The 13,459-nt window shown below is 35.5% G+C and overlaps 1 protein-coding gene across 10 annotated transcripts in view; it reads left to right on the forward strand.

Moving 5' to 3' along the window:
- Window positions 1–10,677, forward strand: part of Cnot6l (CCR4-NOT transcription complex subunit 6 like) — a 93,785-nt gene extending 83,108 nt beyond the window's left edge. For all 10 annotated transcript variants that reach the window (XM_052199570.1, XM_052199568.1, XM_052199569.1 and 7 more), the window contains 2 exons: window positions 583–785; window positions 3,345–10,677. In XM_052199570.1, the coding sequence (XP_052055530.1) occupies window positions 583–785; window positions 3,345–3,557 (416 nt within the window). In that variant the 3' untranslated portion in view covers window positions 3,558–10,677. The remainder of the gene's footprint in view (window positions 1–582; window positions 786–3,344) is intronic.
- Window positions 10,678–13,459: the final 2,782 nt, after the last annotated feature.

Here is a 13,459-nt window from a genome sequence, read left to right on the forward strand (position 1 = left end):
GCAAACCTGTTTATTGCAAATAATATTTTTTATAAGTGTTCTTTGTATATTTTCTTTTGTTGTTGATTGATTATTTTGAGTACTGCTAAAGATATAGTAGTTTAGAGTAATATTACCAAAGCACTTAAGATGAGCTTTCTGGTGAATGCTCTCTAGATTCTAGAAGTTATCTGAACCTAAAGAATTATTAAAGTTGACAGTATTCCTAGTGATCTTGATAACTTTCTTCTGAAATAGGAAAATGCCTTTTAATGAGGTTAAGTTATATGAAATTGCTAGTGTTTAAGAATGTAAACACCAGCAACAGGAACACATTTTTTTCTTTGTTTTGTTTTGTTTTTGAGATGGTATCTCATTATGCAGACCAGGCTTGGCTGGAGCTTCCTGTGTAGACCAAGCTGTCCTGGACCTCAGAGAAGACAGCCTGTCTTTCTGCTTCTTGGGTACTGGGATTAAAGACTATACCACCAAGCCCAGCTAAGAGTGTCATAGGCTTTAAGCAAACTCTAACCTTGGTGTGTCTGTAGTACTTCAGCTTTGCTCTAAACATTAAAGGGTAGTGTTCTTTCTTTATTCTGCTAGGTGTTGTGGAATATTTAAGCAATGGAGGAGTAGCTGACAACCATAAAGACTTCAAGGAACTACGGTACAATGAGTGTCTTATGAATTTCAGCTGTAGTGGAAAGAATGGAAGCTCAGAAGGGAGAATCACACATGGCTTCCAACTTAAGAGCGCCTATGAAAATAACTTGATGCCTTATACCAATTACACCTTTGATTTCAAAGTAAGTAGCAGTCTATGGACTAGCATCTGAACTATTTTAAATAAAAGCATGTAAATAAAATTAACCCTTATGATTAAGAGTTTTCAGGACTGCCAGTTGTGGTGACACATACCTATAGGATTTGCTAAAGAGTTTGTAGGACTCTGGCCTCTGCCAGCACTAGACACGCAAATGTTTGACATACATACATACATGCAGGCAAAATACTCATAGACATAAAATAAAAGAAAAATTAGCAAAGATTCAAAAACAAGCAAACCAACAAACAAAAACCAGTTTCAAAAATGTCTGGCTTAAATATACAACTAAACAAGGAATTTTGTTGGGTTTCATGATCATAACTGATATCACTTAAATTCTTTTTAAACTTTTATTCACATTTCAGATAATAGTGGTAATAGCTCATATTTCTAATTTTTTTTTTACTATGTATCAGGTACTGTTGAAATTCAGTCAGTCTTCATTTGTTTGTTCCCACCTGTGCTTAGCAAGAATTTAAACACCTGGTATAGCTAAGCTTTCCTGGAATTGAACTCATCCACTATTCTGTTAAAAGTTTTTTTTGAATATCTTATTTATCTTATGATTTCTCAAGTTTCTTGTAGGGGTAGAGTTATAGGTTGTACTTAATGTCAGTCTTATCTACATAGTTGTATTACTATATTCCCATGTCATCGATGGAACAATTCAATTTTTTAAGGAAAAGCAAGTCTTAAAAACAGGAGTCTGCTTGCTGTTCGTGTTCAGGACGAACAAGATACTCCTTGATAAACCAATAGCACTGGCTCACGTGGTTACTCCCTCTGTGCATTTCCTGATCCTTTTGTGTACTTGTAGCTCTTCTCTTTACCTCTGTTTGACTTCCTGTCATTTTCAGGATGAGTTGTACATCTTCTATCCTAAAAATACACATATAGATAAATATATATTGTATTATAATACAAAGGGGAAATATTAAATAGGCTCATTCCCATCTTCAATAACAGTTTTCCTTTTTAGTTTTGTTTTATCTTTTGAGAGTGGGTTTCTCTGTGAGCCCTGGCTGACCTGGAATTGACTTTTGAGACCAGGCTGGCTTTGAAATCATAGAAATAAACCTGGCTCTGCCACCTGTGTGCTAGGATTAAAGGTTAAAGGTTGATGCCACCCTGCTCAGCCTCCTTTTTTCATTTTTTGATGTTTGTTTACTCCTTTTGAAACCAAAAAAGGAGGAAGAAATATCTGTATGTTGATATTAGTCAGCTTTCATAGAAATGAGACAAAAACTGCTTAAAAGTTAATATAGTTTTACTAGTACACAAATCTACGCATTGATAGCTTACATTGTTTTGATCACCCATATATGGTAATGTGCAGCTAAATATTTAAGAACTAGCTTTCTGGGGGTAAATAAGCCTTGATTTTTAGTGTTTTTTGTGGATTATGTACTTTTTCAATTTAATGTGATAGTTTTGTTCACATTGTTGTGAAAGGTATTGTTAAGGTTAGAAATTACCAGCTCTAGTATAGTACTGTTTTTTTGTAGAAGTTCAAAGAAATTCTTCTGAACTTAGTGATATATAGTTTAAATCCTATGTTTATATTTATAATAAATAATATAATTGTAAATGTACCCCAGAAGAACTAATACTGTTATCATTGCCTTTGTATATGAATAGTTTAAGAGAAAATCCATACTTTTTAGAATCTTACTTTTTAACATGTCCATAAACTATAAAATAAAAAAAACAAAATTTGGCATATTAGCTTAAGCCATTTACCTTGATCTTCTGAACTGGTTAAAATCACTTTAAGATGTTCTTTAACATATCTTCAGTGCGTCAAGTGTTTAGCACATACCTGTAATGTCAGCATGTGAAGGTTGAGGGTCTCAAAGTCAAGCCCACCTGAGTAATATAACAAGGCTTCGTTATAGTAAATGATAAATACATGGATTTCACATGTAGAAATGCTTTCTACTTGAGTGTGGGCTCTTTGCTATAGGTCAACACTAGGTTAAGTGAAACCTACGCAGCTTGGGGCAGTGAAGGCACATTAGTTTTGCTATTTACTAATCACATGAATTAAATCATCTAGCTCTGGGAAATAGAACAGATGTTATATATACAAGTGTATGTCTGTGTGTGCATGTCTCTTCCTGCTAATTGATACTTTGCTTCAGTCCAGAACTTGTAGAAATGGGTATTTTAAAGTAAGCAAATTTAGACAGCTAACTGTATGTAACTGTAAAAATATGTTAGAGTTTACTAAACCAAGAAGGTCTATTCTAAGAGGTGCCTAGACATAAATTTGTGTATTTAGCATTTTTGTTTTATAATTTAAGTACAAGTGTAAAACTTTATGATGCAGTAAGATGCTGTGTTTTTCTACTGAGCAACCTTTATTCATATAATAACCCATCAAAGATTAGAGGCTTGTTGAATGTACAGTCAGGATAACAGGTACCAGGAATACAGATTTCTTAGTTTTTCCAAATAAAGAATTGTTCTTTTCATGGAGTTTTTCTCTTTTTAAACATATTTTTCTTTCTCCTTTCTGTTATCCCTAATCTCTTTCCAGGGTGTGATTGACTACATTTTCTATTCCAAGACTCATATGAACGTGCTTGGTGTCCTGGGGCCTTTAGATCCTCAATGGCTGGTTGAGAACAACATCACTGGGTGTCCGCACCCTCACATCCCTTCAGACCACTTCTCACTGTTAACACAACTTGAACTCCACCCTCCACTCCTGCCTCTTGTCAATGGTGTTCACTTGCCTAATCGGAGGTAGTGGAGTACAGCCCCGCAGAGACGGGGATTTGTCGCTATGGACCTGTACAGTTGTAAATCAAAGTATGTAGGAGTGAAGTATGGCCATCTTTAACGCTGCTTTTTCAGGTTCCTTTCACTATGTGTTTGCTATAAGACTTTGTATATTTTTGTGCATACTGATATCATTTGGCACTAGGGCTGGAACCAAAGTATTACTGTCTGTCTCTATCTATCCAAAAGCTTAATATACTTTAAAATTGGATTTATTTTCCTATTGTATTAGGAACCAACATTCACAATTGATAAATCACTAATTTGAGACCCCACACCAATGTTGTTCTCTAAAAACAAATACATTCTTTTGAATGTTTTCAAGTAAGTCAATCATTTTTGTAAACGGTGATTTTTAAAAACTCCAAATACAAGATTTTCAATTGAATGATGGTATGCCTTATAGGAAAAACTTTTGAGTTTCTGTTTTCTTTCATAACAAGCTGAATTTTGGCTCTCAAGTCATTTGCACATTAACAAAGCACTTAAATTTGCTTGATTTGTACATTAACTATGATAGCCACTAGCTATAACAAGACAATTTGACAAATGAAAGATAATTGCATAATGTGCTTTAAAATCAAGCATAGTTTGTGACAGGTTGCTGGCCAAATGCTGGTTGCTTTGTTTGAGGAATCACTTTTCTCCTTTTCTTTTTCTTTTTCTTTTTCGTTTTCTTTTTTTTTCTCTTCTCTTCTCTTCTCTTCTCTTCTCTTCTCTTCTCTTCTCTTCTCTTCTCTTCTCTTCTCTTCTCTTCTCTTCTCTTCTCTTCTCTTCTCTTCTTCTCTCTCATTTCTTCTCTTTACTTTGTCTGCCTATTAGTCCTAGTCTTTGTAAAAGTATCAACTCTAAGCCTGTCTCTCAAGTTCATTTATAAGGAAATAGCAGATAATACTGCCATACATCTTGAAAGTAAAATTTGGTGTTTTTAGGATGCCCACAAAATTAGTGTCTGGTATTTTTCATTTTCATGCCCACCCTTTTTTATTCTGTCTGGTTGTACTAGAAAAAATATGATCTATATCTTTACCACTACATGTAAGGAAAATTGCTGAATGAAAAGCCCATGGTTAGAGTTTCAGAAAAGGAAAGCCAGATAATATACATGTTTTCTAAAGTAAAATGGGTGTTTGTTGTTTTGGTTTTTTGTTTCATTTTAAGATAAAAGTAGAGATGATTTTGAAGAAAAGACAGATTTGGGGAAGTAATTGAAAACCTTGGATCATTTATTTTCTGACTCTAGCTGCCAAATGGCCATCATATGCTTTTAATCTTCGTTGCCATTCTGTGTAGATTTGAATTTAGCTACTGTTTTATTCCCAAAGTTTGATGCCTCTAGATGTATTGGAAATCCCCCGCCATTTGTTGTTGTTGTCCAGGAGGTACCACTTGAAAATCTTTCTTAAGAGGCAGAGAGCGTAAACACCATTTTGTGGGGAGAAAATTAGTTGGCAAAATTAGAAAGTGTTAATTATGGCACAGTAACATTGGAAAAGGTTGTGTCTGTGTTTTTAAGTTTTTCTTTATTCTGCTTTTTTGCTGCTATAAGAGTTTTCTGAAATTTATATTTTAAACTTTTCATGCACTTTACTGTTTCTAGTATCAAAGTGTGATATTTTTAATAAACAAGAAATTTTCCATTATGTGATGAAATTTTAAAAGAAAATAGCCTATATTTGTGTCTCACTAATATATAAAGTACAAGTCAAATTTAAATTATTTAATTAGTTTTAAATATATACAAATTGTCTCCTCTTCCAAACCTGACATCTTAGGCTGTTTTATTAGTCTTAAATGATACATTTCCTATGGTCATTTTATACTAATTTCTTCCATAGTTCACTGATCAGGCTATATAAAAGAATATTTTCCCAAAGGGTAATTTTAGTGGGATGAGGGTGGTGGGGTGATATAATATCACACAGGACTGCATCCAGAAGAGCTCTGTAAAGCCTAAACTCCCTTTTAAAAGTGCCTAGTGACAGAGGCAGTGCCATCTATTGTAATTGGAATGTCGTTGTAGTTCAGCAAAGTTTGATGTAAATAAAATATTCTTTTAAAAATGTTAAAGTACCTGAATAAACAAACAAAAGAATCCCTTGCTGAAAGATTTTCCTCAGTGTTCAGGTGTCCCTTCTTATATACCTCAAGCATCCAACATCTAGCCATGAAGACTGATTACCTGAAGCATAGTACTGGAAAGTAGAATAGCATGAAAAACTTAACTTTGTGGACATTACCTTTTTCTGTAATCAGCTACTGTATGTTTAGTTTATATCTTTTGTTGGGGTGGGTTTTCTGCTCTGGAGGTATATGCACTAACAGAACATTCTTCTTTGTTCATAGACGCATGTTAATTAGCAATGTGAGCAATATTTCCTACCATACTTCACTCCCAATATTTTTGAGATGTTTGTATAAAATGAAATTTAAAGTTCACTTATGATTGTATATGAACCACAGAGGAGCCCATTTATTAATACAAATCTTTTTTAATAGTTAAATGTAGAGGGGAAAATAAAAAAAATTGGGAAACATTGTAAACAGCTTAAGTTTATTTTGTGTATGATTGAGGCACTCTGTTGCAAGAAGGTGTGTAATTGGGTCTCTCTGCTTCCAAATGCACTCTTTCAAACCATTCATTATCCTGTGTATTTTAATGTGGTTTTCGTAAATGTTGGTAGTAGCTATGTTGAAGTAGGTGATTGTGTTTTGTTTGGGGTGGCAAACACCTAGGGCATGGTATTCCAAATTTCATGTGCACGGTTTCCCTTTAACCTCTTGCCCAAATTTCACACACTGTTTCCCCTTGTTCCCTTTGTAAAAGGAGTGGTATCTTGTTTTGAGCTGCCAGTTCAGATGATCAGAAATGCTGCTGTCCTCAGCATTGTCTTGTTAAATGCATGCCATTTGAAACTTTGGCAGTGAGAAGCCCAAAGAACAAGGTGAATGACATGGTATATAGTCAATAAAAGTGAAATATATATGCTCATATACTTTTTAGTTCTCAGAATAAGTTAATAAGCTTTATGCCTTTGGGCTGCTGCATATTTTATCTGATAAGAGAAAATTTGGGCATTTTTAGATTATGCTATGTATTTTTTTAAATGTTAAATATGATTTCTGGTAATTGTCTTAAGAACTGGAGTGTTAAATTTATTAAAATGGTGTTGTTTGAAAAAGGGGAAACTGCACTGTTTGCCATTATAAAAGTAATACAAGTGCATGTCAAGTCACCCACTGTCAAGCATCAGTATCCTCATAGCTTTACACACTTTGATGGGGAAGATTGCAGCATTCTCAGGACTGACATCTGGAAAAGGCTCAAATCACTTACTGCTCCTTGCTTGTTGACTTTGTTTTACAATATTGTGCCTGGTGTCAACTTTTAAGCAACAGCACTGCCTAAAAGCAAGCAGAGAACAGAATCCCAGCACCATTCTATAGGCAACTTTTTAGACTTCAGATACAGTAAATCTGTTCAAGATTTATGATGTTTTATGTAAAAAAAAATTTTGTACAACATAGCTGATATTTTTGTTTGATTTATTTGATGTAAGGCGTGTGAACATTCATTCGAATATCACATGTTAAAGTCAGGTATGGCACAATGGGTTCCGAGACCAGCTTCCCTACCCCCTCCCATTTGCCTTGTTCTAATCTCTTTCTTTTCAAATTACATTTCTGGTATTCATAGGCAGATATTTAATTTTACTGATAAGCATCCTGTGTGAATGTACTTTAAAAGCCACTATGTTTTAGTGTTATAGTTTGTAGAATTATGAAACTTCTCCTCCTCCCCCTTTTTTCTTGTTGTCTTAAAGTCATAAATCACTGAGAAGGGAGAAAGTTAAAATCTATCCAAGACTCATATCACTTGAATCTGTGGCAGATTATGTTAAAAATTGAAGGTGTGGCAATTAAAGCTAGAACATGGACAATATTGTGCTGTTAAAAATTCTGTCTCCTGAGTATGTCTTGTCAATAGGTGAAATTTTAAGTCTGTATTGTACTTCCAAGAATTAGCAAGAATCACACATACCACCTGTATACTCAATAGCAAATAGTAAAGGGAAGGGGAAGTACCAAGGAACAATAGGTTGAGTGAGCTCCTTGAAGGGACCAGGAACATAGAATGTCATTTCTAACACAAGGCTAAATTTCCTAGTGTTAAAATTTTATGTCAGCCTAATACTGATTTAAAATTTCATCTTTTAAATTCTTGAGTTTTTTGAAATATTTTAATAGTTTCGCAAAGTATGCTAACTGGTTCGTAGCTTCAGTCACAGAAAACAAATTGTATTTCAGTAATGGTCCTGTAGCAAGCAAGAATTCTTAGTCACATGTTCAAAGTAACAAATATTTTGACTGAAATGTGAGCTGTCATGTTTGTAAGGTTGTTTTGTTCCCTCCCCCATAAAACCCAAAGTAACACCTTTCTAATGTGTTAAAAATTTGTTTACCGACTTTTATTTGGTTTGTATCCTTTTTGTATGACTTTTGTGTATTAGAAGTAGATAAATTAAGTAGAGACATTAGACTTATTTTTATAAATCAGGAACTTAAACTGAAGTTATGAATTTGTAGACAGAAGAGAGCATTTATGCTTATGATTGCTCTGGAAGATTTTAATTCTTATAAATGCACCATGATTCCCAAATTTAAAATTCAAACACGAGTAAATGCTAGCACATCTTTAACCTGCTTATTTACCAAAGTTTAAGAATAGGGTCCCAAGAGCATCTTTCGTAATTGCCACCTGAATGCTTAAAAAGATAAAAGAAAAACCCTTATGTGTTCTGAGCAAGAGCCACAGAAAGAAAACCAGGAAGAGAAGCAGAAAGGCAGGAGCCTGCTCAGGAAGAGGATAAGGAAGAGTGTGTATGCTTGTTCTGACCAAATGCATTCATGTAAATGTCTCAGGTAAAAGGCCTGTAGGAAGAAGCAGATTCCAGGGAAAGTTTTATTAATACAGTAATTTTGGCATAAGTTTGGTTAACTTGGTTTATTCTAAACTTGATTTATTTTTGGATCCAAAGGACAGACTGAAAGTACTCTTAGTAAGATAATCTCATTTTCAAAGGATATGAATTAAGGGCATGCCTATTAAATGTTGGTTTTTATAGTGCACCCTATAAAATTAATAGCACTGAACTGAAATTAGAAGTGTGCCATCAGAAGCCATGATGCTTGGCATGGTGGCATGGTGCACCTTTCAAAATGACACCTGTTAACTCATTATTTTCTTCAGCAGGATCCCTGCGTTAGATTTCCCTATTTATCTGTCCATCGGAAAAGCATAGGAGTCATGGTAGCAGCCCTCTGAAAAATGATCCTTACTCATTATTTGAGAGTATTTCTTAGCATTGTTCAGTGTACTCCATTCATTTAATTTGTGTGTAGTTACTTGAACTCAGAATATTGGCTCAGTATTGGTGTGCCAAGCAATGGCTCTGCTGCTTATGGTACAGACTTAGTGTCCTCCTTACTGTTCCAACTTTAATGCAGTAAGTGCTGTAATGTGGGGGTTGCTCTTTATTCAGAAACTACTGTCCTTTCTCTGTGCTTAACTTGCTAAAAGTATATTCCCTTACCTGTGTAATTCCCGAGCGGTGCTCTGCTGACTTGAGAGAGGAGGGGTTTGGATGGCTGTCACTACACACTGGATCTGGAATTGTCCAGTGTTGTGAGTGGCAGATTCTTAAACACCAGCAGCACTGAGAAGTGCACTACAGGCATTCATACAGTTAGTTGTCCAAATGCAGCAGTACTTTCACCCAAAAGAAGCTGAGGTATGTTGGGTTCAATAGGAGTACTTTGAGTATCTCAAGGAGGGCAAATGATGAACTCTTGTATCTGAAGTAGAGTAGCCTTGCCTCTCTCTCTCTCTCTCTCTCTCTCTCTCTCTCTCTCTCTCTCTCTCTCTCTCTCTCTTTCTCTCTCCCCTCTCCCCCTCTCCCCTCCCTCTCTCCCTCTTTCTCCCTCTCCCTCCCTCCCCACCCCCCTCTCTCTGGTTTTAAAGAGAAATATATATATACATACATACGTACACACACACACCCACACACACACACACACACCCTTTCTCTCTTAAAAGGCCAGGATGTTTGATTATATTGACCAGAGATTAAGTCGTATCTAGTTTTCAACTGTATAAGTGCCAAGTAATTGTCCATGGACTTTTTACCATTTGATTAGGGAAAAGATTTTTTTTTTTTGTTTCCTGGCATTACGTTGATTAATTTATTGTTTTGCATACACTTGAGTCATTCTGTGGCCTATATAGTGTTTTTGTAACTATAACTATACAGTGGTCTAAAAGCAAAGCACATGATCCTAAAACTAAGCAAGTTGTTTTAGTAATTTTCCCCATGAACACTTGATAATTTCTATTAATTCTAAGCAGTTAATTTCTATTAATTCTAAGCAGATTCTATTGTTTTAGGTTGTGTATTTTTTATTTTTCCCCCTCAGAAAAAGCCAAGCACTAAATCAGCTTGTGTTCTGCTAATCATTTACAATCTAAGCTTTTCTCTTTCTTCTTTTCTTAGAGGATTTAATGAAGTGCCATGTAATTGTAGCTTACTAATTAATGTTTGATAGACTGGTTCTGTGATATTCTCAACATTTAACTCTTTCTTGTCATCTCTGGAGAAGATGGTTCTACTCTCATTCTCTCTGATAAAATCACCAGCTGCTTTATTTTTCTATTTATTATACAGTTGATAAAGTCTGGATCTTGACTGAACTGCTCAGCTGAGATGTTTTCATAGTGGACACTGTAGAAAAATGTGTGTGCAAAAGGACACAGTTGGGTGGTGGTATTCTTTTCATTAATGTGAACATTGACTAAACAAAGCAGTCCTGCCTTTTAAATCTTGTGGCAGCTCAGAAGGGAGGTGCTTAAGAACCTTAACTATTATGTCAGATGACAAAATACTTTTTTTCCATTTTGGAGATTGGGTACTGCTCACACATGATGTATAGGGCTAAATATATGCTTGTTTCCTTGCACCTGTGTACTCTTCCCCTTCTCTCCCACTTTTCCTTTCCCTGTAGGCAATAAATGGCCATTTTGCAACCGCATACATTGTCTTGGGTTTTGATTATTTGTGCTTTGGGTTGGTATTTACCTTGTAAACTAAAAAAAAAACCAAAGTGATTTACATAAAACAATTACAAACTCAAACAACGTGAGTATTTTTTGTTTTCTTGTTTGGTGAATTACTTAAGGATTTCATATAGAATACATTTTGAAGTTATGTGATGTGCTTTGTCAGAAGAAATCCAAGCTAAGAGACTTGTATTACTCTTGAGTGTGCATATGATGATATGTGATATGCCATTTTGCAGATTTTTACCTTGATTTCTTGGTGATCATGGAAATTTATGCTGAGATGAAACTTGTCATCCTTGGGCCTGGAGTAGGGGTGAACAGACACCTGCTGAGCTTTGGGAATGTACTACAAATATGAAACAACTGCCAGATCTTAGTGTCATTAGTCTGACCTACAAGACAACCATCATACAAACTGAGTTAAACAGTACTGAGCAAGCTTGATACCTTAGACCTGCCAAGACCCAGAATAAATTTATTCAGTGTTTATGTCTTTGATGAGCAAGCTGCTCCAGAGGATATAAAGATGATAGACTCCTTATCCTCCAAGAAATAACTCATTCTATATGACACAAGAAGAAATTGGACTAACAAGCTTAGTATTTGAAAGAACACTTAAGATTATCTGGGAACAGATTGCTGGCATCTCTAGTGATCCCTATTAGAGCTTAGTGCCTACTTCCTTGGCATTTGATACAAGGATTTAATCCAAGCCTGGGATTGACCCCAAGGTTCTTCCCAGAAGCCATTATGTTGGACAGCCTTTATAAAGTCTTTTTAAAACACTTGAGAAATGGGTCTTGAAGTCCAGGTTTCAAAGTGTGCCTCATTAAGAAGAAGGGCATTGAAGTCATTTGCTGCATGCTTGTGGACTTTATGACCCTGGCGAAGCAGGCTTATTGGTAAAGTTGAGGCAATAATCTTCATGGATTAGTTAGATGTGCTGGGGATTCAGTCCTTGTTTCTGTGTAGCAGGCACTTTAACACCTGAACCATCTTTCAAGCATCTGAACTAATTCTTTAAAAAATGGACCAAGGCAAATATTTGAAGTAGTTACGGTGTGTTAAGTGTTCTTAGGAAAGAATAGACCTGGGGAGAACTAGGGAAAATGAAGCAAAGTAGTGGGACATTTTTGAGCTCATCTCTTGGGCAACAGCACAACAAACCTTACCTAGGACTCACAGCAAACCTTACTAGGACTCTGAGGACTTGAATAAAATGCTTTAGGAGGAATAGGGAAGAGAATTTCCCTTATCTACATGAGACAAAAGATAACTCTGGGTATCTATGTTTATGCCTGTATCATATTCACTTGTCTCATGTAGTGATGACAAGGAAGTGGAGATGGGGTTGCTGAAAATGGAACAGTGTAGTTGAGGCAACAGAATAAAATGGTGTGAGGCTGAGCATTCAAGGGGAATCTACCCCTGAAAAGTTTGGGTTCATTGTCCAGTGTTAGCCTATCTCACTTCTGATACTCTGCGAAAACATTGGTCTGGATTCATCAAGGAGGACCACCATGTTATTTAAGGCAGTTATTTGGACCGTCTACCAATGAAGGTCCACTTCTATATGTTTCTTCAGTTCCTAAAATGTTAGCCCAAGTCTTAACAATTCCTTGGGTAAGTCAACTATTTTCTTGTGTGGTAGATACTATTAATACATTCCTTTATTCCAACTGTATGTTGATGTCACTATAATTGTCGGTCTTTGGTGAGAGGAGATGAAGAAAAGAAAAACTCTTACAAGTAATCTGCTACCAGTAAGAACTCTTTAGGTAATCTATGCAGTGGTTTCTTTTCTCTAGGAAGAGAGGATGCTTTGAGGGTTAGGGATAGTTAGGACATTGAAATTTCTCCACCTGGCACAACCAAATGTTCCCATCCTAGATTTTATGGTTTTGTGCAATACCTTGGAAGTGAAGGCAGTATTTGTTGTGGGTGTTTTTAAATGTGTGATTTCTGAATCTAATCTTTCATATTTGTGCTGAAATAATACCTACAGGAATAGTCCCTTTATACTACCTTTGTATACGTTCTTACTTTCACAATATGCCTTGACTTATACCTGGCTACTCTGAGGTTTTTTCAGAAGGTATCTGAAGTTAACTTTGAAAACTGGACAGCCCTGTTCCCCCCGCCCCCCCCCACTGCCCTTTACTGTTTAAATGCTACTCCTTCCCAAGTAAACTTTGCACTTCATTTCAAATCCATCACCACTGAGATCATCTGCAATCTTCAACCAAATAGACTGATGAGATCTAGGACAAGAATTCCATCTTGGGCCTTTAGTATTTATCAGCTATTTCTGATAGTATAGTAGCTTAAGTTTCTACAATAACAGAACCTAAGAGACCATCTTTTCAGATAATATGCTTTGGCAATAGACAATGGGTTCAAAAATGTACCCCATTGGTCAAAGATTGCTTTTTTTTTTTTTAAGATGTTAACTCCTACACATACAAAAGTTTTAACTTTTCTAATTTTGAGTGAATAGGGATTTAAATTTTCTGTTGAAGTAAATCAAGGGACTAGACTCAATTGTAACAGTATATGATAAAGTTCTTAGTGAAATCAAGCACAGCCCCACGTTTTTAAAAGTACATCATCAATAATGCTATCCCTTATTTGTTGATAATGGTGAATATCAATGCAGTTTTCTTTTAAAGAACTTACAGTGTACCACTTTTCACATTCAATTCTCAAAATAACCCTGGTGATCTTCCAGATGAAACAGTTTTGGTCTTAGGCAC

The sequence above is a fragment of the Apodemus sylvaticus genome, chromosome 11 (assembly GCF_947179515.1).
Source record: "Apodemus sylvaticus chromosome 11, mApoSyl1.1, whole genome shotgun sequence".
NCBI lineage: Eukaryota > Metazoa > Chordata > Mammalia > Rodentia > Muridae > Apodemus > Apodemus sylvaticus.